Here is a 21,850-nt window from a genome sequence, read left to right on the forward strand (position 1 = left end):
CACCATTGATACCCAACTGCCAATTTCATTTAAAGTAAACATTGCAGATCATATGCAGAGCCACAAAAGTAGAATGAATAACATCAAAGGGCAAAGTAATCAATACAGAACATCAGGGTAGATTTGTAAAGGAAACAGAACATGGACACAACAGAAAAAGCTAGAATTACAATGGTCTTTCATAAGTGAGATCATTTCAAAATATAAAAGTACGTTGGTACCTTTTGCCAGAAATCCATAGAAAACCTCATGTACCAAATGTCACACTGGCTGTAATCAAATCGCCCAAGAATAGTCACATTAGACTCACTGGGTTTAATTTTATCTATATCATCTTCCATCTTGCCAGGTTTCCAGCACACAATGGCATTTTCACAAGACTGAAACAGAGGTAAATGAGAAAAAGAAATATTAATGTGGAACTGAATCTTACCAAGTAAAAACAAGGTTCTTCTCTACTACTGTTTTGGAATTCACAGCTCTCAGAACCTGGTTAATTCAGCTATCAAGTACAGTGATGTACATTCATTTATATTTACAGTTAATATCCACACTTAAGGACAAGAAATCTGATCATCAACAGAATTCGTTGATGCAAAAGAATCACATTGTCTGGAATATCCATTTTGGAAGCCAACATTTCTCTTCCAACTTAAACCAAGTTCAGCCCTAGAAACTCTGACACCCAGAGACATGAAGTGTTTTATACCAAAGGTACAATTACAAACACACAGAATTGGAATACATGGCTTTTCATAATCCAGTATTAATCTGGCCCTTACTTCACTAGTTTCATCTATCCCAATTCAGTTTCCCATTTAACTTCTAATCACAGATGGTTTCCTTTACCTTATTAACGATTAATCCTTATCCAGTATCTGTGCCACACAGTAGGTGCTCAACAGGTATCTTAGGAAAGTTAATGAACTCACATAAATGCCCTTAGAACTCAGGTTATAAATAGGACAATCGAAGGCAAGTAAAGCAGTTAACATAAAGACACTGATATGGGGATAGGATTTGAAATAGGCTTCAAAGTTATACTTTTCTTATCCTATAAAATCAAATTTGTATACACACATTTAAGCAGTAAGTAGTAAAGAATACAATGAGAAAAAATTGCAAAACTGTGGGCACTATTCATATTACCATCTAGGTCAGCAGTTTGCCCACTAAGGAACATTTGGCAATGTGCCTGTGCTCTAATGATTAGAGGCCAGATATGCTACTAAATATCTTATAATGCACAGGAAACCCCCTACAAAAAAAGAATTATCTGGCCTAAACAAAACAGCACCAGGATTCAGAAATCCCGGTGTAAGTGAACAGTGCTAACAGTGCCCCCTAGAGTTTTACTGAACAGCCTACATAATATAGTCACAGGTGTCAGCCCTGTGGGATTCACAGGCATTTGAATAATTTAATAGTACGGCCACTTGAAGATTAGGAAGGAGACAACACATTCTTTTTTCTTCTCTATCTTTTTTATTTAGACTTTTGAAATCCTAGTGCTATATGACATCTGTTATACAAGTTTTTAACTGTAAAGCACCTCAGAAACCACGTAGTGTGATGACTCTTGGCTAAATGCAAAACTGGATCAGCAGCCTGTAAAGTTTTCTCAAAAGACTCATCTCAGCTGCTACTGATTCAGAGTCTCTAAGAGAAAGCCAAAGCAGAACTGTAAAACAGCTCTTCAAGTGCTTCTTACTAACCAGTGGTAAAAGTACCGGTTTAGAATTTCTGAAGGTGAGGTCTAGGAAATCTATTTTTCTAATGTTCTCCTAGTGATTCCGACGCAGGGCCAGATTTCAGACTACCAATATATTTCAGTTCCGCCTACCACCTAAAATTCAGAAATCCTTTCCAGTGATCTGATGAAGTTCGAAGAACAGAAATTTTAAAAAGTTACTGGCTTTTTAATTCTGCTGCCAGAACAATGGAGTAGACATATTTTTCCCTATCCATCCACTTAAAAGTCTGAGTATCATATATAAAGCAAATATAAGACTCAGAAAGGTAGAGAAAAGGAAAACAAGTTAGAAACCTTGGAACATAAACGATAACTGTTGAGTTTCCTGGGTTTTCTTTTGCCTTATGTATTCCAGACTGGATGCGAGAAAAGCCAGCAACTCAGAAATTCTAATGAGTTAAGACAAGAACAACAACAAAAGCCTGCTCTTTCTAGCCAAGGGACCAGAAAAAGCAGCAGCCTAGCAAGACAAAATTTTCAGACAACAATGCTCTACTCCAGCCAAACACCCTAGAAAAATCTGTGGCCCCATCTCCACCTGAACCAGCAAAAGCCCAATGAAAACCCATCCTCAGGCTGTAACAAAGCACCCCAAGTGCCTACCCCATAATTCTCCCCATACCTCTTGTAGCAATGGGGTGACCCTCCTCCTCCTCTCGGGCTAGTGTGGTATCAGAGGAGGCCCAGCAGAGTTAGGACATTCATAACCACTCGTTGGTAAGGCCACCACCAACTATCCACACTGCTAAATGGAGACCACTAGGGGGGCAGTAATGAGGCATCCTGGCCCTTCCCAGCTAGGATAATATCAGCTGAGGCGTATGGAGAGCCTTAACTCCCATACTCAGCAGTAATGAAGCACCAAACCAAGTCAACCAAGTGGGGAACCTGGACTTCCACCTTGACCTGGCAATCATAACACTATGCGCTTCCCTTCCCCAGCTAAAAAGGTTTAAGAGAAAGCCTGCTCTAAGAGAAGACCTAAATAAGGTCCAGACTCATAATATCCAAAATACTCAAGTTTCATTTTAAAAATCACTCTTCATACTAAGAACCAGAAATACCAACTTTAAAAAGATAATCAACAGATATCAACACTGACGTAACATGGATGTCAGATCTGACATAGATTTAAGGCAGGAATCATAAAAATGCTTCAATGACCACAAACACATGTAAATAGAAAACAAGTCTCAGCAAAGAAAGAGAAGGTATCAACAATGAACTGGAAGTTTTAGAACTAAAAAATACTATTATAACTCAAAAAACTCAGTTGATGGGCTCAATACCAAAAGAGGAGAGGGTTAAGAGTCAGTAAATTTAAAGAAAGTACAACAGAAATTACCCAATCTGGCCAAGCGCAGTGGCTCATACCTGTATTCCCAATACTTTGAGAGGCCAAGGCAGGCAGATCACCTGAGGTTGGGAGTTCAAGATCAGCCTGACCAACATGGAGAAACTCCGTCTCTACTAAAAATACAAAATTAACCAGGCGTGATGCCGAATGCCTGTAATCCCAGCTGCTCAGACGGCTGAGGCAGGAGAATCTCCTGAACCTGGGAGGCTGAGGTTGTGGTGAGCCGAGGTTGCACTATTGCACTCCAGCCTTAGCAACAAAAGCGAAACAAGAAAGAAAAGGGAAGAAAAGGGAAGGAAGGAAGGGAGGAAGGAAGGAATATCCAATCTGAACAAAAAAGAGAAAAAGACAGTCCTAGGGACCAAACAAAAGATCTAGCATTCATATAATCAGAATCCCAAAATACAGGAAGACAGCAGGGCTGAAAAATAGTTTAAATAATGGCTGAAAACTTTCCAAACCTGGGACAAAACATAAATCTATTACAGATTCAAGAATGTCAGTGAACCCCAAACAAGATAAACCCAAAGAAATCCACATAAAGTCATATTACACTCAAACCTCAAATTAAATATACTCATGCTCAATTTGAAAACCAAAGGCAAAGAAAAAAATCCCGAAAGCTGTAAGAACATCTTACCTACAGGGGACAAACAATTCCAATGACAGCAAATTTCTCATCGGAAATTATGGAGGCCCAGTAGAGTTAGGACATTTTGCTCCAAAGATGGAGCAAAACATTTGTCAAGTGTTGAAAGAAAATAACTGTGAAGCCAGGATCATATATTCAGTGAATATATCCTTCAGGAATAAAGAAGAAATGAGGCCATGCTCAGATAAAGAAAAACTAGGAGAATCTGTTAACAGCAGACCTGCTCTAAAACAATGGCTTAAGGAAGTTTTCAAAACAAAATTGATGAGATTTGAAATTTATCAGTAAGGAAGAACAACAGAAAATGCAAAATGAGTTAATACAATGCTCTCCTTTTCCTCTTAGGTTTTCTAAATTATGTTTGATGATTGAAGCAAAAAAAAAAATTGATATGGTTCTCAAATATAAATAAATATTTAAGACAATTATAAATGGAGAAGAACACAGTGATGTAAAGGGAAGGAGGCATTCTAAATTTCACTCAAATTGGTAAAAATGCCAACTGGGTGCAGTGGCTTGTGCCTATAATCTCAGTGCTTTGGGAGGCTAATGCAGGGGAATCACTTGAGGCCAGGAGTTTAAGACCAGCCTGAGCAACACAGCAAAATCCCCACCTCTACAAAAATTAAATTGGCTAAGCATAGTGTTGCATGTCTATAGTCCTAGCTACTTGGGAGGCTGAAGCAGGAAGACTGCTTGAGCCCAGGAGATTGAGGCTTCAGAGAGCTATGACTGTCTGAAGGGACTGTCATGGGACTGTGCCACTGCACTCCAGGCTGGGTGACTGAGGGAGACTTTATTGCTGGAGAAAAAAAAAAAAACTGTAAAATGCTGATGATATACAGTAGACTAATGAGTTACTATAGATAAATTGGAATTCTAAAAACTGTTTATGTATCCCAAGAGGTTAGGGGGGAAAAAACTCAAGAGAGAAATGAAAAAGACAAAAAGAAAAATGACAGACTTAAAACAATAACTGATATTAAGGCTTCAATATAAATGGTCTAAATACACCAACTAAAAGAAACAGTAGATTAAAAAAAATGTGACCCACTAATATCATCTATAAGAAACTTACTCAATTATAATAAACACAGATTAAAAGTAAAAGTTTGAAAAAGATTATGTAATGATAAAAGAGTCAACTCCAAAGACACAGGATTACTAAATGTGAATGCACCAACATTCACATGAACTGCAAAACTTGACAGAACTGAAAGGAGAAACAGAAAAATCTACATTGTAGCTACAAATTTTAACACCTGTCTCTCAATGGTTGATAAAACAGTAGACAGAGAACAAACAAGGAGGTAAAAGAATTCAACAACATCATCAACCAAGAGTATCTAATAAACACTTATATAACACTCCACCCAACACAATACACATTCTTTTCAAGCTCCCATCAAACATATCTAAGATAGAGCCATAAAATAAATTCTCAAAAATCTAATCTGCCATCTTAAGAAACTGGTAAAAGTTGAGCAAAATAAACCAACAGCAAACAAAAGAAACAACAACAAAAAGCTGGTTCTCTGAAAAGATCAATAAAGTTCAGAAACCTCTAGCAAGACTGACCAAGACCCTGTTTCAAAAAAGAAAGAAACATGGGTTATCACTAAAGACCCAGCAGGTATTGAAAGGATAATAAGGGGATACTACAAACAACTCCGTACACATAGATTTTTACCTTAGATGGGATCCACCAATTCCTCAAACAGCATAAACTATTACAGCTCACCCAATATGACCCAATATCAAGGTAGTTAATTTGAATAGCCCTGTAACTATTAAGTTAATGGACTTCATTATAAAGTAACACTAGCCAGGCAGTGGCTCACACCTGTAATCCCAGCACTTTGGGAGGCCAAGGCAGGCAGATCACTTGAGGCCAGGAGTTTGAGACCAGGCTGGCCAATATGGTGAAACCTCATCTCTACTAAAAAATACAAGCTGGGTGTGGGACACGCCTGTAAGCCCAGCTACTCAGAAGGCTGAGACATGAGAATTACTTGAACCCAGGAAGCAGGGGTTGCAGTGAGCAGGGCTCATGCCACTGCACTCCAGCCTGGGCAACAGAACAAGACTCTGTCTCAAAAAAAAAAAAAAAAAAAAAAAAAAGTAACGCTAATTTTGCACAATCTCTTCCGGAAAATGGGAAACAGATCATTTGACAATTCATTTTGTAAAGCCAGTATTGCTAATATCAAAATCATAAAAAACAGTACCAAAGAAAGAGTTCAGACCAGTATCACACCTCATGAATACAGACACAAAAATCCTTAACAAAATATTAGCAAACACAATTCAGCAATACACAAAAAAATTACACAGGATGATCAAGTAGAATGTATTCCAGGGTTCCAAGGCTGGATCAATATTCAGAAAACCAATCAATATAATCCACTACATTAACAGGCAACAGAAGAAAAACCACATGATCATATAAACTGATGACAAAAAGGCATCTGACAAAACACGATTCATGAAAAAGCTCTCAAAAATTTAGGAACAAGAAACAGTTCTCAACTTTCCCAACTTGATAGAGAGTATCTACCAAAAAAAAAAAAAAAAAAGACTGACAGGTCAAGAATATCTGTTCTTAACACTGCTATTCAACACAGGACTTAAAGTTCACCAGTGCGATAAGGCAAAAAAAAAAAAGAAAAGGCATATAGATTACAAAAGAAGAAATAAAACTGTCCTTATTTGCAGATCACAAGAGAAAACTCACAAAACACACCTTGAATAAGTAGTCTAGTTAGGTCACAGGATTCAAGATCAATATGAGAAAAACAATTCTATTTCTATATATTTGTTATGAACACAAAAAAATGGAAATTAAAAATATAGAACAATTCATAATTGCTAAAAAATACTTAGGCATAAATCTAACAGCAAAAACAGGACTCATATGCTAAAAACTATAAAATGCTGATGATCAAAGTCAAAGAAGATGTAAATAAATGAAGAGACGTACCAGTCGTGGATTAGAAGACTCAGCACAATGATATTAATTTCTCCTCAAAATTATATATACAGGCTTAATACAATTCCAGTCAAAACCTCCTTCTCTTCAAAAAAACTCCCAGCAAGACTTTTATAAATGTAGAAAAGATTATTCTAAAATTTATACAGAAAGGCAAAGGAATTAAAATAGCTAAAAACAATTATGAAAAAAAATAAAGGTAGGAGAAATCGATCAGATTTCAAGAATAATTATAGAGCTATAATGTAGTACTGGTGGAGGGACCGATATACACATCAATAAAACAACAGGAAAAACAGAAACAGCCCCACGTAAGTGCAGCCAAACAATTTCTGACAGAGGTGCAAAAGTAATTCAATGGTAGAAGAATAGTCTTTCAACAAATGCTGATGGAACAACTGAGTATCTATAGGGGAAAAATGAACTTCAACCTAAACCTCACACCTTCATAAGGAAATCAACTCAAAATGGATTATACATTTAATGTAACACATAGCAGTATAAAACTTTTACAAGAGAACTAGAAATGACCAAAATGTCCTACCATAGATAGTTAAATAAACTATGGTAATCCATATCATGGAATACTACTCAGCAATAAAAAACGAGAACTACTGATACACGCAATAATTTGGATGGATCTCAAGGGTCTGAGTGGAAAAAAACAATCTTAAAAGGTCCCAGACTGTACCATTCTTGAAATGACAAGGTCTATGGCTTGATAAGGAGCTTTAAGGTCTATGGCTTGATAAGGAGTTCTTAGGCACAACATCAAAAGCATAATCCATAAAATAATTTTTAAAAATCAATATACTGGATTTAATAAAAATTGAAAATTATTTGCTCTGAGAAAGACCCTGTTAGGATGAAAAGACAAGCTACAGACTGAAAGGAAATATTTGCAAACTATGTATCTGATATAGGATTCATATTTAGAATATATTAACTCAACAGTTAAAAACAACAACAAAAAACCAATCCAATTAGAAAATGAGCAAAAGATATGAAGAGACATCACCAAAAAGAATATACGAATGGTAAATAAGCACATGAAAAAGATGTTCAACATCACTAGCCATCAGGGAAATGCAAATTAAGACCACGATGAGATATCACTACACACCTATCAGAACAGCTAAAATAAAAAATAATGACAATACCAAATGCTGGCGAAGATTCGGAGACACTGGATCTCTCATACATTGCTGGTGGGAATGTAAAATGGCACGGCCACTCTGGAAAATAGTTTGGCAGTTTCTTAAAAAACTAAACAAACTTAACCATGACCCAGCAATTGCCCTCATAGGCATTCACCCAGAGAAATGAAAACTTAAGTCCACACAAAAACCTGTACACAACTGTTCACTGGCAGCTTTATTTGCAATAGCCCAAAACTGGAAATGACCAAAACGCCCTACCATAGATAGTTAAATAAACTATGGTAATCCATACCATGGAATACTACTCAGCAATAAAAAAGGAGAACTATTGAAACAGGCAACAACTTGGATAGATCTCAAGGGTTTGAGTGGGAAAAAAAACAATCTTAAAAGGTCCCAAACTGTACTATTCTTGAAATGACAAAATTCACGTGATAAAATGACATTAACACTATACACACACATTGTACCAGTGTCAATTTTCTGGATTTGATATTGTATTACAGTTATGTAACATATAACCTTTGGATTCTGGGCAAAGATCATATGGGACCTCTACGCATAATCTTTGAAATTTCCTATGAATCAAATTATTTGAAAGCCAAAAGTTTAAAGAAAAAAACAGTTTACACATAAGGCCAAGAAAAAAATAAATCAGGCTCTGCGCAAGAAAATGTGAAGTAGCCTGAAATTCACATCAAGAAAAGAAACTGGACAGCAATTTTACCAAATTTGATAATCCTAAATGTTCTTGTTAAATCACCAATAGCTTCTCTAAATTATCAGCTAAAAAAAAAAAAAATACAGACACACATACACAAACACACACACAGACACACAAACACACACATAGATGGCTCCTAACTTACAATGGTCTGATTTACAGTTTTTCAACTTTACCTTAATGGTATAAAACAGTTGCAATTTTGAGGTACTTGGAATTTTGAATTCTGATCTTTTCCTGGGCTAGCAGTATGCAGTATGTGAGATATTCAACACTTTATTTAAGAGACTTTGTGTTAGCTAATTTTGCCTAACTGTAGGCTAATTCTGAGCACATTTAAGGTAGGCTCGGCTAAGCTATGATATTCAGTAGGTTAGGTATATTAAATGCATTTTCAACTTATGATGAGTTTATCAGGATGTAATCCCCTCATAAGTTGAGAAGCAACTGTTTAAATCCATCAACAGGAGTAGGGGCTGGCAAACTGTAGCCCATAAGCCAACTGCAGCCACCTGTTTTTGTAAATAAAATTTTAGTAAAATAGTCACAGAGATACAAAAAAACAAAAGACAACTCTGTTGGCTTTAGTTACTGGTTATCTTGTAACAATACTGAATATCAGAAAACACTATCACCTTACAAAACTACTCATCTTACTGGAGCACAAAGAATTATAATTCAATGACATATTTTATCCTTAAAACAAGTTTCTATCAAAATATGAGACATTTAAAAAAAAGGCAATCTCCCATCTGCCATTCAATTTACTAAACTACTGCTCCCTACCAAGTTCCAACACACACACACACACACACACACACACACACACACACACACACACGCACGCACACACGATGGAAGTACAGCTTAACTGCAGTTACCATACCTTAGAAAGTATCAAATCGCCTAACCATCGCACACAATCAACATAATTCCTATGTATGTCTCTGGTAGAAAAATCAGGAAAATGGATTTTCTGAGAAATAAATGGCCTGAAGGAAGAATGGAAATGTAAAAAGTTAAAAGAAAAAATTATAGTAGAATCATACTCATTTTCATTTTTGGATTTATAAAACTTGGAAAAACAGAACGTAAGACTATTAATTACTCTGTGTTCCTCCATAAATGACCACCTTATCTATTTATTGAAAGCTAAAGTCTCATTCCACTTTTATTTTTTTCCATTATCAATTATTCAAGTTTATTTTCATCCTATGATAGATACTTCATTTATAAACATTGTAGTTTCCTGCCTTTAACTATATTTAACCCAAAATTAATCACTTCAATTCTGGGTATCCTAACCAATAATAAAGACCTGATCAGTTTCTCACAGAAAATATACTAAGCTACCTACTCAGAACTTAAAATTAAGCATTAATAGTCTATGAAAGTCAACTTATCTACACTACTTCAAAAAAGAGTCATCTTTCCAGGAACAACTAAACATCATTACAAAGTCTGCTGAAGATAAGTCTAGATGAGAGTCCTGCCTTCAGCAATAATTTCTGAAAATGATACCTTACGGGAATTTAAAATTTCTTAGATGGGGCTGGATGCGGTGGCTCACACCTTTAAGGCCAAAGTGGATGGATCATCTGAGGTCAGGAGTTTGAGACCAGCCTAGCAAACATGGTGAAACTCCATCTCTACTAAAAATAAAATTAGCTGGGCATGGTGGCAGGTGCCTGTAATCCCAACTAGTCAGGAGGCTGACACAGGAGATTCACTTGAACCCGGGAGGCGGAGGTTGCAGTAAGCCAAGATCACGCCACCGGACTCCAGCCTGGGCAACAAGAGTGAAACTCCATCTCAAAAAAAATAGACATATAAGCCAGGCACGGTGGCTCACACCTGTAATCCCAACACTTTGGGAGAACATGGTGGGCAGATCACCTGAGGCTTGGAGTTCGAGACCAGCCTGACCAACATAGAGAAACCTCATCACTACTAAAAATACAAAATTAGCCCGGCGTGGTAGCACATGCCTGCAATCCCAGCTACTCGGCAGGCTGAGGCAGGAAAATTGCTTGAACCCAAGAGGTAGAGGTTGTAGTGAGCCAAGATCACACCATTGCAGTCCAGCCTGGGCAACAAGAGAGAAAAACTCCGTCTCAAAAAATAAATAAATAAATAAAATAAAATTTCCTAGGACTTTTCCAAATAATTTCTGTATTTAGGAAACTAACTGGCACCACTGTTTCCATCAGAGATATTTGTGACAATAAACAAAATAAGCTACTATTAATTCTGGAGTTATTTAATTAACAGTATATTTAACAATCTAATCCACTCAGTTTTAAATCTGAAATAACTGTATAATATGCCATGAGTTAGCTGTCTTAGGCAATTCTTATGTCCTCTCTACCTTTTCCCTCAGATATGTAAAAAGAACACTGGATTGCATCAACTCAAAAAAATCCTTCCAATTCAAATTCTGGAATATTTGTTAATACATTAAAATGTTATTGGTGATCTGATATAAATTCTTAACTCTGCTATAATTAATTGCTTTTTATCCAAGTACATATTATAATTGTATGGCCAAACCTCTCTCATAGAAAAAACCAGCATAACTGTTATTTTTTGAAAACTGTGAAATATAGTTTGTATTTATTCCAGACATCTAGAAAATGACCTAAAAATATAAATTTAACATTGTACTACTAGCTCCTGGGGTTTAAAAGGAGAAACTTAAAACTTGCAATAATTCTTAAAGGGCACTTAGGTCTGATGAATGTTAGTGCACTGAAATATTTACTGATGCTTACAAATTTAATAATCTATTAACAATCTGGCTTGATAACCAGAAAATGAACTCTAGCTTTTTGCTAAAACAAAAGTACCAACAAAGTTAACATGCAGACATACAACGTTTATAGTGAAAGTGTTAATGACAGCCTAAGATTCTAAAGACAGTTACTGCATTAAGAATTGAGACATTTCAAAAATACATTAAGAAAACTACCAAAATTCCCCAACCTACTGTACCATAAAGCGAGGCTCCTGCATTTGAATTCTCTCCATTTAATGAAGTGAGATCATTCAGAGAAAAGTATTATCATGAATTACAGCTAAGAACTCCATTTTTTAAAACTGTGGTTTACCATCTTGAATTCGAGTATCGTTTAAAAAAAAGTTAATATAACATTATTCTAAAGTGTCCTTTACTCTCCCTAGTCCATAATAAGTGATTTAAAACTTTTACATTTATAACTTAAAAGGCCAAGCATATACATACCAAAAGAGAAATAAGTAAAATGTGCTACTAAGTTAAGATGACAACACAATTTAAAGGGAATTTTGAAAATTAAGCCACAAACACTGCAAATAAAGGACTTCTTAAAGGGTTTTCATGGAATTTTATGATACGTAAATTACGCCCTAAAGTTAAAAGAAGGTCTTCTAAACTCAATGTTGGGGGCTTATATAGCAATTTTGGGGGGAAAATAAAATATATATTCAACAGCACAACATGGCAAATTGTTTTAAATACCACAGTAGTTACCTGTTAGTTTTATTTGGGTTATAATCATAAGATTCCTTAATTGCATTCATCATTCTCTTTGAATTGATCCTCCAAAGTTTAAGAGAGTGATCCATACCACAGGACATTATTTTTTCACCCAAAAGATCATAATCCTGTATATAAAATGAAAAAGCTGTATATAAATTGCAGTTCCAAATTATATTTCTCCAATTTCCACCTAATGTGCAACACAGTGAAAACTTTATTTAAAATCAAAATACAAACTACATTTTGGGTTTCATCTAAATAGGCCATATATCAGAGTTTACTACTTTCAATATTTACAGCTTTAATTAGTTTGTCACCATCGGAATATATGAGCATTTACAATGTGTAAATCAAGAAAAAAATTACTTAATTTTATCTAATCAAATACACTTAAATATTTTTATTTTGAAGGTAAATTGAACACTAAGGTAAAATAATTATTCTATTACACAAAGAGCTGAATAGTGATATTACTTTTCTTGTCCAACCCTGACCAACCAATGAAACTGACATCTGCATGTGAAAATACATGAATCCTTAAAGAGCTGACACTGTACTTTATCTATACTTTTAAGTCAAAACATTTCAAAGTTAATTACTTTTAGAGTTTACTTTTAAGTGAATTTTTTTAAAGTCTAATAAAACAACAGATTTTAACTTTTCTCATTTGCTGTTTGCTAATTTTTAACAGACATCTATCTATTATAACAACCTCATTTCATAGGCAGACAGTGAGGCCCAGAGATGCTATTTAATTTAGCAAAAGGCACATAATGAGTAAAGAAAATCTCACAGCTATCCAACTATTAGTGAACCCTGTATTACACAGACAAGGTATATACTGTTTGCTGTTCTCATTCTAAGAAATGACAGTAGAGAGTTCTATTGAAGGAGTATATTTTCCTTACTAACCTAGATATTATATGTTAATCCAACCTTTGAATTATGAGCACCACTTTAGAAGACCCTAAGACCTTTAGTCTTGATGTTTATTGAATTCACAGATGTGCTACTTCTTTTTTTTTTTTTTTTTTTTGGAGACGGAGTTTCGCTCTTGTTACCCAGGCTGGAGTGCAATGGCGCGATCTCGGCTCACCGCAACCTCCACCTCTTGGGTTCAAGCAATTCTCCTGCCTCAGCCTCCTGAGTAGCTGGGACTACAGGCACGCGCCACCATGCCCAGCTAATTTTTTGTATTTTTAGTAGAGACAGGGTTTCACCATGTTGATCAGGATGGTCTCGATCTCTTGACCTCGTGATCCACCCGCCTCGGCCTCCCAAAGTGCTGGGATTACAGGCTTGAGCCACCGCGCCCGGCCCTAGATGTGCTACTTCTATTTACCTCAATGTCAACAGCAAGAAGACATCCCTTAGAGACAATACCGCTAATTTGGAGTTCTTAATAACAGTTCACTTGGCTTTTATATACATAAAGCCAGATGGAGAATGCTACTGCAACTTTTAGAAAATTCAAGTTAACAGGGAAATTCCAAGGAAGGTATGGGTTTCACAAAGGAATCCAAACTCCAACACAGTAATATTTTAGTACCTTCAATTAAAATGCTACATGCTATAAAATATGGTGCCCCTTTACATAGTTTAATGAAAAAAAAAACTAAGAGGTGTGAAATTACTTAAGGAATCAAATGAGCTAAACATGGAACATAAGCTAAAATAATGTCAAAATTTGAAACCTGAATAAAAACACTTGTATAAAAGACCAATGAATTATAATACATCAATATAAAGGTGGTATTTGTTTATCTTTAAACAAAATTAACTATTGGTCTTGCATTATACCATGCCACCCAAAGAGTGGAAACAAGTTACCTAGAACAGTGTGAGCTTAATAAAACACTGAAAAAAAGCAGAAAACTTATATTTCAACTTCAAAGTAAAGATGGAAAAGCTCTTTAATGGCTACATAGTTTAATTTTTTTTCTTTAATAACTGAGAAACAGCAAAACGAACATTAACTTGGTGATTTTAGATTAAGAGGAAAGGAGCAGGATCATACTACTCTCATGAGAATCCAGGGATTGGTATAAAGTGCAAGTAATTTTAAAAATAGATAAATAGGGCCGGGCGCGGTGGCTCAAGCCTGTAATCCCAGCACTTTGGGAGGCCGAGGCGGGTGGATCACGAGGTCAAGAGATCGAGACCATCCTGGTCAACACGGTGAAACCCCGTCTCTACTAAAAATACAAAAAATTAGCTGGGCATGGTGGCGTGTGCCTGTAATCCCAACTATTCAGGAGGCTGAGGCAGGAGAATTGCCTGAACCCAGGAGGCGGAGGTTGCGGTGAGCCGAGATCGTGCCATTGCACTCCAGCCTGGGCAACAAGAGCGAAACTCCGTCTCAAAAAAAAAAAAAAAAAATAGATAAATATAGTCTTGTTTTAATCCTTCATCTGGAGAATTAAAATCTTATATGTCAAATATAAGTGAATGTCTGCCTAACAGGCTATATGAAACAAGCATGCTTTCTTATAAGGAAAGAGTCCCATGAAGGCTGTTCATAGCTATGTAAACCTGAAAGTCACTGCCCTGCAGTTTTCAACTTACAGCACTTAGTACTTCATCTCTGTGCCCTTCTACGCCTCCAAATATTGCCACCAGAGTGTCCGTTTGGATATTCCATAATCGTAAAGCATGATCTAGTATAAACATACAAAAATTAGATGAATGTTTTTTATTTACTATGAACTTTCAACATCTTGTGAAAGAAAAACTACTAAAGTCTAGATGTAAGCTATGCACAGTAAAGCCTAAAAATGGAATCCATACCACATAGCAACTTAAAATATTTACATTACATATAGAATTAGTTAGGTAAGTCCTATACTTTGAATAGGTCCCCCCAAGAGCATGTGCTAGAAAGTCAATTCCCAATGCAATAGTGGTGTGAGCTGGGGCCGAATGGAAGGTATTTAGATCATGAGGGCTCTATGCTCACAAATGGATTAATAATGATTATAAAGGAGCCTGAGGCTATAAATTCCATCTCTTGCTTCCTCACACCCTCTCCTGCCCTTTTGCGATGAGACCATTCAGTATGAAGGCCCTCACCAGATGCTGGCACCATGTTCTTGGACTTCCCAGTCTCCACATCATGAGCCAAATAAATTTTTGTTCCTTATAAATCACGCAGCCAGGCACAGTGGCTCACACTTGTAAACCCAGCATTTCAGAAAGCCAAGATGGGAAAAATGCTTAAGCCCAGGAGTTTGAGACTAGTCCTAGCAATATAGCAAGACCCTATCTCAACAAAAAAATTTAAAAATTAGTAAAGCCTGAGCAACAAGAAAGAAAAGAATGAATGAATCCATTAGTCACCTAGTGTGTAGTATTCGGTTATAGCAGCATAAAATAGACTGAGACAGCATGGTGGTACTGAGAAATGGGACTATGCTATAGTATTTACCTGAAAATGTGAAAAAGACTTTGGAACTAGGTAATGAGGAGAGACTGGAAGAATCTGGAGGAGCAGGCTAGAAAAACCCTGAATTATTGTGAATGGAACACTGACGATAATTCCAGTGAGGGCTAAGAAGAAGACAAGAGCTACAGGGAGAATCTTTATCTTCTTAGGGATTACTTAAGTGGTTGTAATCAGAATGTTGGTAAAATCATGAATAGTAAAGGCCATTCAGTGAGGTCTCAGACAGAAATAAGAAGGTATTGGAAAATGAAGTAAAAGGTATCCTTGTTGGCAGAGTGTGATGGCTCATGCTTCTAATCCCAGCACTTTGAGGCTGAGGCAGAAGGATCTACTTGAGGCCAGGAATTCGAGACCAGCCTGGGCAACAAAGTGAGACCCCGTCCCTACAAAAAATAAATTAGCCAGTGTGGTAGCATGTACCTGTAGTCCTAGCAACTTGAGGAGGTAAGGCAAGAGGGTCACTGGAGCCTAGGAGTTTTGGGATGCAGTGAACTATGATCCTGCCACAGTGCACTCCAGCCTGGGTGACACAGACCAACCCTGTCTTTAGTTAGCCAGGTGTGGGGGTGTGCACCTGTAGTCCCAGCTACTCGGAGGCTGATGTGGAAGGATAGCCTAAGCCCAGGAGGCAAAGGTTGTGCCACTGCACTCCAGGCTGGATGACAACAGTGAGATCTTGCCTCAAAAAAATTAAATCAAGCAATAAATAAAAGCCATCCTTGCCATACAGTTGTGAAGAACTTGGCAGGATTGTGTCCATGTCCTACAACGTTGAGAAAGGCAGAATTTAACAGCAATGAATCCAATAGCTGGCAGAAGAAATATCTGAGCATCAGGGCATTCATAGTGATGCATGGCTTCTTCTGGCTGCTTACCATAAAATGACAGAGAAATGATCTAAAGGTGAAATTTATAATTAAAAAGGAAAGCACAACAGAAAAATTTGTAAACTCTCAGACTGGCCATGTAAAGAATAAAAAAGCAGGCTGGGTGTGGTGGCTCACACCTGTCATCCCAATGCTCTGGAAGGCTGAGGTGGGAGGATCATCTGAGCCCAGAAGTTCAAGACCAGCCTGGGCAACAGAGCAAGTCCCCGTCTCTTCAAAAAATACATAAAATAGAAAAGCATGTTTGGGAGAGAATATTAAGAATGTGGCTGCGTGACTAATTGTTAAGGAGATTAACAGGGAATAGAAGCCAGGGTCTATTCACCAAGACAATGGGATAATGACCCCAGAGGCATTTCAGAGATCTTCAGACATATCTAGGACCTTCCAGAGTAGCGCCTGTGGGACCCCTACATTCACTGTCCAGGGCCACCTCAGCACTTTTTCTCCCCCTATTCCAGGGCAGACCTCTGGGGTCACCCCAGGTTAGCTTGAGGGGTCTCAGGTGTGGCTCAGGCCATAGCTTCTGAAGGTACAAACAGCAAATCTTGGCAGTGTCCACGTAGTGTTAAGTCTGCAGATGCATAGAATATAGGAACTGCGGAGGCAGGGCTTCCTCTATCTAGATTTCAAAAGACATCACAAAGAGCCAGGAGCTGGCAGAAACTTTTTACAAGGGCAGAGCCAACAAATAGTTCCCACTATAACAATACCTGGTGGAGCCATAGGGAAAAAGCCATCCCCCAAATCCCAGAACTGCTGAGCTACCAGAGCACACTGCCAGCCTTCGAGAGCTGCAGGCACCTAACTTCAACTCGTAAGATGCTATGTGGGCTGCACTTGGCAACCAATGGGGCTACCCAAGGCCTTTGGGGCCCAAACCCCACACCCAGCATGCCAAGAAGGCAAAACATGGAGTCAAGGAAGATTATTCTGGTGCCTTGATTTAATCTGGTTTATTCTGTTGGGCTTTGGACTTACTTGGGACCAGTTACCCTTATTCTTGCCTATCTCTCCTTTCTGGAAGGTAATGTCTATCTATGCTTATCCCACTGCTATATTTTGGAAGTAGATAAGTTGCCTGATTTCTCAGACTCACAAATGGAGAATTTACCTCAGGAGGAATCCTGCCTGAGTTTCAGCCATATCCCTGACTTGATGCCAGTAGGAATTACGACTTTTGGGGTTATTGGATATAATGAATGTATTTTCTATGTGAGGATCTGAATTTTGGGGGCTAGGGGCAGAATGCTCTAGCTTAAATGAGCCTCCAAAAAGCATGCTGGGAAACGTAATCCCCAATGCAGCAGTGTTGGGAGATGGCACCTAATGAGAGGCATTTAGGTCATTAGAATGCCAACCTTATGAATGGATTAATATAGTTGTAAAAAGGCTTCAAGTTCAATTTCTTGTTCTTACTCTCTAATGCCTGATTAAAATGGACTAAGACACAGCCAGGCGTGGTGATACGTGTATGCCTGTAGTCCCAGCTACTCAGGAGGCTGAGGCACGAGAATTACTTGAACTAGGCAGTCAAAGGTTGCAGTGAGCTAATATCCTGTCACTGCACTCCATCCTGGGCAATAGAGCGAGACTCTGTCTCAAAAATATAAAATATAACAAAATGGACTAAGACAGTAAGTCAAGAAATATTTATGTGGTCTGAAAAATATTTTGAGTATATTTATCTCAAATAACTTTCTTTAAATAACCTAATTGGATGGAAATACACTTTTGAGATAAAAAAATACAGATTTGAAATAAGCAGTTTTATGCCACAGAACAAGATATTAGTTTTTCCCTTCACCACACTCACATTAACAAATTAAAGGGGGCTGTGATTTCTATGATTTTTACAGTAGGCCCAAAATATAACTACATATATCATGCACAATTTTATAGAATGATAGTCCTTCTTCAAAAATTATACAGCTATAATATGAGCAACATTATATTAAACATTAATAAAGAATGTACAGCAGACCAGGTGCAGTAGCTCACACCTGTAATCCCAGCACTCTGGGAGGCCAAGGTGTGAGGATCACGCAAGGCCAAGAATTTGAGACCAGGTTAGGCAACATAATGAAACCATTACCTCTACAAAAATTTTTTAAATATTAGCCAGGCTGCTGGGTGTGGTGGCTCACGCCTGTAATCCCAGCATTTTGGGAGGCCGAGACGGCCAGATCACAAGATCAGGAGTTCCAAACCAGCCTGACCAACATGGTGAAACCCTGTCTCATTAAAAAAAAAAAAAAAAAAAAAATTAGCTGGCATGGTGATGTGCACATGTAGTCCCAGCTACTCACAAGGCTGAGGTGGGAATATTGCTTGAGGCCAGGAATTCAAGGCTGCAATGAGCTGTGATTACACCACTCTACTATAGCCTGGTTGACAGAGTGAGATCCTGTCTCTAAAACAGTATTTAAAAAAAAAAAAAACAGTATGTAAAGACATGTCATGTAAGCTTGAAATATAACAATGTTCATTCTGTCTGTAAATATTAATACATCACATAACACCAAGAGGTGTTGTACATGTAAAAATTAGTAAAAAATACATGTAAAAATTAGTGCTATAAAAATGATTCCTTGATTTCAATTTTACACAAGCTTTTGTATGCACATGTTATTTCTCTTGGAATACATATGTACACCCCCACCCACATATACCCCTAGGAGATATAGATAGATAGATAGATAGATAGATAGATAGATAGATAGATACATAGGTAAACACACCTAGGGTTGGTGACTTCAACATTCTGAGGAACTGCCAGATTGTTTTTCAAAGTAATTACATTTTATATTCCCACCGGCAGTGTCTAAGAGGGCTCTGCTGATTCCTTCCTGTGCCAGTCAATACTTGTTATTATCTAAGGTTTTTATTACAGCCACCCTAAGTAGGTGTGAAGTGGTATCTCATTGTGGTTTTGATTTGTATTTCCTTAATGATTAATATGTTAAACATCTTTTCATGTGCTCAGTGGCCATCTGTGTATATACTATGAAGAAATGCCATTCAGAACTTTTGGCTATTTTTAAATTGGGCTGTCTTTCTATCGCTGAGCAGTAGAAATTCTTGATACAAGTCCCTTACTAGCTGGGAATCATGGCCCATGCCTGTACCCAGCATTTTAGGAGGCCAAGGCAGGAGAACTGCTTAAGGCCAGGAGTTTGAGACCGGTCTGGGTAACACAGCAACACTTCACCTCTACAAAAACATTTTTTAAAAAGTTAGCCAGGCGTGGCCGAGCACAGCCAAGTTGGCTCATGCCTATAATCCCAGCACTTTGGGAGGCTGAGGCAGGTGGATCACCTGAGATCAGGAGTTTGAGACCAGCTCTGGCCAACATGGCAAAATCTCGTCTCTATTAAAACTAGAAAAAATTAGCCGGGCATGGTGGTGGGCACCTGTAATCCCAGATACTCAGGAGGCTAAGGCAGGAGAATCACTTGAACCCAGGAGGCAGAAGCTGCAGTTAGCGGAGATCGAGCCATTGCACTCCAGCCTAGGTGACAAAGCGAGACTCTGTCTCAAAAAAAAAAAGAAAGAAAGAAAAAAGAAAAAACAGTGTGACATTTAGAACAAGTAAGGCACTATGGCCTATACACCTGTACAGAAATATGTGAGACCCAATTAGTGTTATCAGGAGACTCAAGAAACAGTAATCAGCTCTTCCTAGAGGTAGTGATTTCCAAAGTTAAGCTTTGGTAGTTATAAAAAAATGACACTGAAACTTTTACATAAGACAAACTTTCACATAAGAGTTTAATTTAAGGACATCATGCGTAGACTGCAGGGGAGATTACAGGTTTGACAAGCCCAAGAAAATAACAATCTTGTAAGTAGAAATGGAAAGAGAAAGGCAATCAAAAACAATGTGAAAAATAAGATCATCCTAATTCATTTCAGAGAGCTCAGAAATTAGATAATGTCTAAACCCACATTAAATTTATAATGCCTATGAAGGCATAAGGAACAATGCAGTGCTTTCTCTTCATGGGAAATACTTCAAGTAACTTATCCTGGAGAACTTAGCATTTTTAAGAAATTCTATAGGGAATCCCTTATAAAACAATAGCTTTTTTAAAAAATAAAAAAGCAATATGAATTTTTCTATGTAGTATTTATTATTACATGATTGGACAGAATGATCTGGATATGCTAACATAGCCTGGGATTTTCACACTAAAATTTAGTTATAAAATTATTTTTTAATTTGGCTTTTTATCCCCTTAGAACACTATTTGTCCACACACTGGGGCCTATTGCAGGGAGGAGGGTGGGAGGAGAGTGGGAGGAGAAAGGGGATCAGGACAAATAACTAATAGATACTAGACTTGAAATAAAACAGGACTTGTTAACCTAAGTAACAGAAAGGCTCTCTAAAAGAAAAGATGTTTATATGGAAATAAAGCACTTCAATGAGAATATGCATGCCAAAGTAAACTGTGTGTGTTTTCAGAGAGGTAAAGGAAAGATGGAGGTTTTTAAAGGAAAAAAATGAGAAGAATTACATAATTGTTTTGAAGTAAGATTCACCTCAAAATCAGTAGCAAGGGTAATGCCAATCTGAGGATGAATAGGCACTTACTGGCAGTATTTTCTATGTAAGGTTGTGATGCCCTTTGTGCAAGGTTGTGGTTCTTGTGTTTTTTTGTGAGTTTCTATTATCAGACATACATGCATGTGAACTCTCTTTTCATGGCTTTTCCTATTTGTCAGGACTTTCTTGACATTAGTGACTCCATCCTAACTCTGACAACTTACACAGACTAAAGAAACATTTGCTTCTCTTACCTTTACTTACAGACAGGAGAAGATTTGGATCTCTTGGGTGGAATTTCAACTCATTGATAGCATTTCCATGGCCAACATAGTGCTACAATAAATTTAAAACATTTCAAGTTTCATATCTCAAAATCAGTAAATTCTTTTTCATAAATCTTTAGAGAATGTAAAAATAGTTTCACTTAAAGTGGTGGTTTTGAACCTTGGCTGCATATTAAAATCACCAAAAAAACTTGAAGTGAAAAGAGAAAAAAAAAAGAGCCCAGGCACAGTGTGTGGTTCATGTCTTTAATCCAAGCACTTTGGAAAGCTAAGGCAGAATCACTTGAGGCCAGGAGTTCAAGACCAGCCAGGGCAATATAGCAAGACCCTATCTTCACATATGCACACAAAAATTAAAAATTGGCCCCAGCTACTTGAGAGGCTGAGGCAGGAGGATCACTTGAGCCCAGGAGACATGGGCTGCAGTGAGTTATAATCATGCCACTAGCCACTATACTCCAACCTGGGCAAAAAAAAGAGAGAGAGACTGTCTCAAAAAAAAAAAAAAAAAAAAAAAAAAAAAAAAAAAAAAA

The 21,850-nt window shown here is 37.3% G+C and overlaps 1 protein-coding gene across 3 annotated transcripts in view; it reads right to left on the minus strand.

Moving 5' to 3' along the window:
* EED (embryonic ectoderm development) overlaps positions 1 to 21,850 on the minus strand; it is a 36,635-nt gene that overhangs the window by 1,684 nt on the left and 13,101 nt on the right. For 2 of the 3 annotated variants that reach the window (XM_032295847.1, XM_032295848.1), the window contains exons 6-10: positions 21,285 to 21,366; positions 14,718 to 14,809; positions 12,144 to 12,277; positions 9,522 to 9,627; positions 222 to 380 (exon numbers count right to left, since the gene is read on the minus strand). In XM_032295847.1, coding sequence (XP_032151738.1) covers positions 222 to 380; positions 9,522 to 9,627; positions 12,144 to 12,277; positions 14,718 to 14,809; positions 21,285 to 21,366 — 573 coding nt within the window. Of the gene's footprint in view, positions 1 to 221; positions 381 to 7,911; positions 7,987 to 9,521; positions 9,628 to 12,143; positions 12,278 to 14,717; positions 14,810 to 21,284; positions 21,367 to 21,850 lie in introns of all 3 variants that reach the window. The other variant, XM_032295846.1, reaches the window with a different exon arrangement.

This window comes from Sapajus apella, unplaced genomic scaffold, assembly GCF_009761245.1.
Source record: "Sapajus apella isolate SASKATOON/1434 unplaced genomic scaffold, GSC_monkey_1.0 scaffold34, whole genome shotgun sequence".
NCBI lineage: Eukaryota > Metazoa > Chordata > Mammalia > Primates > Cebidae > Sapajus > Sapajus apella.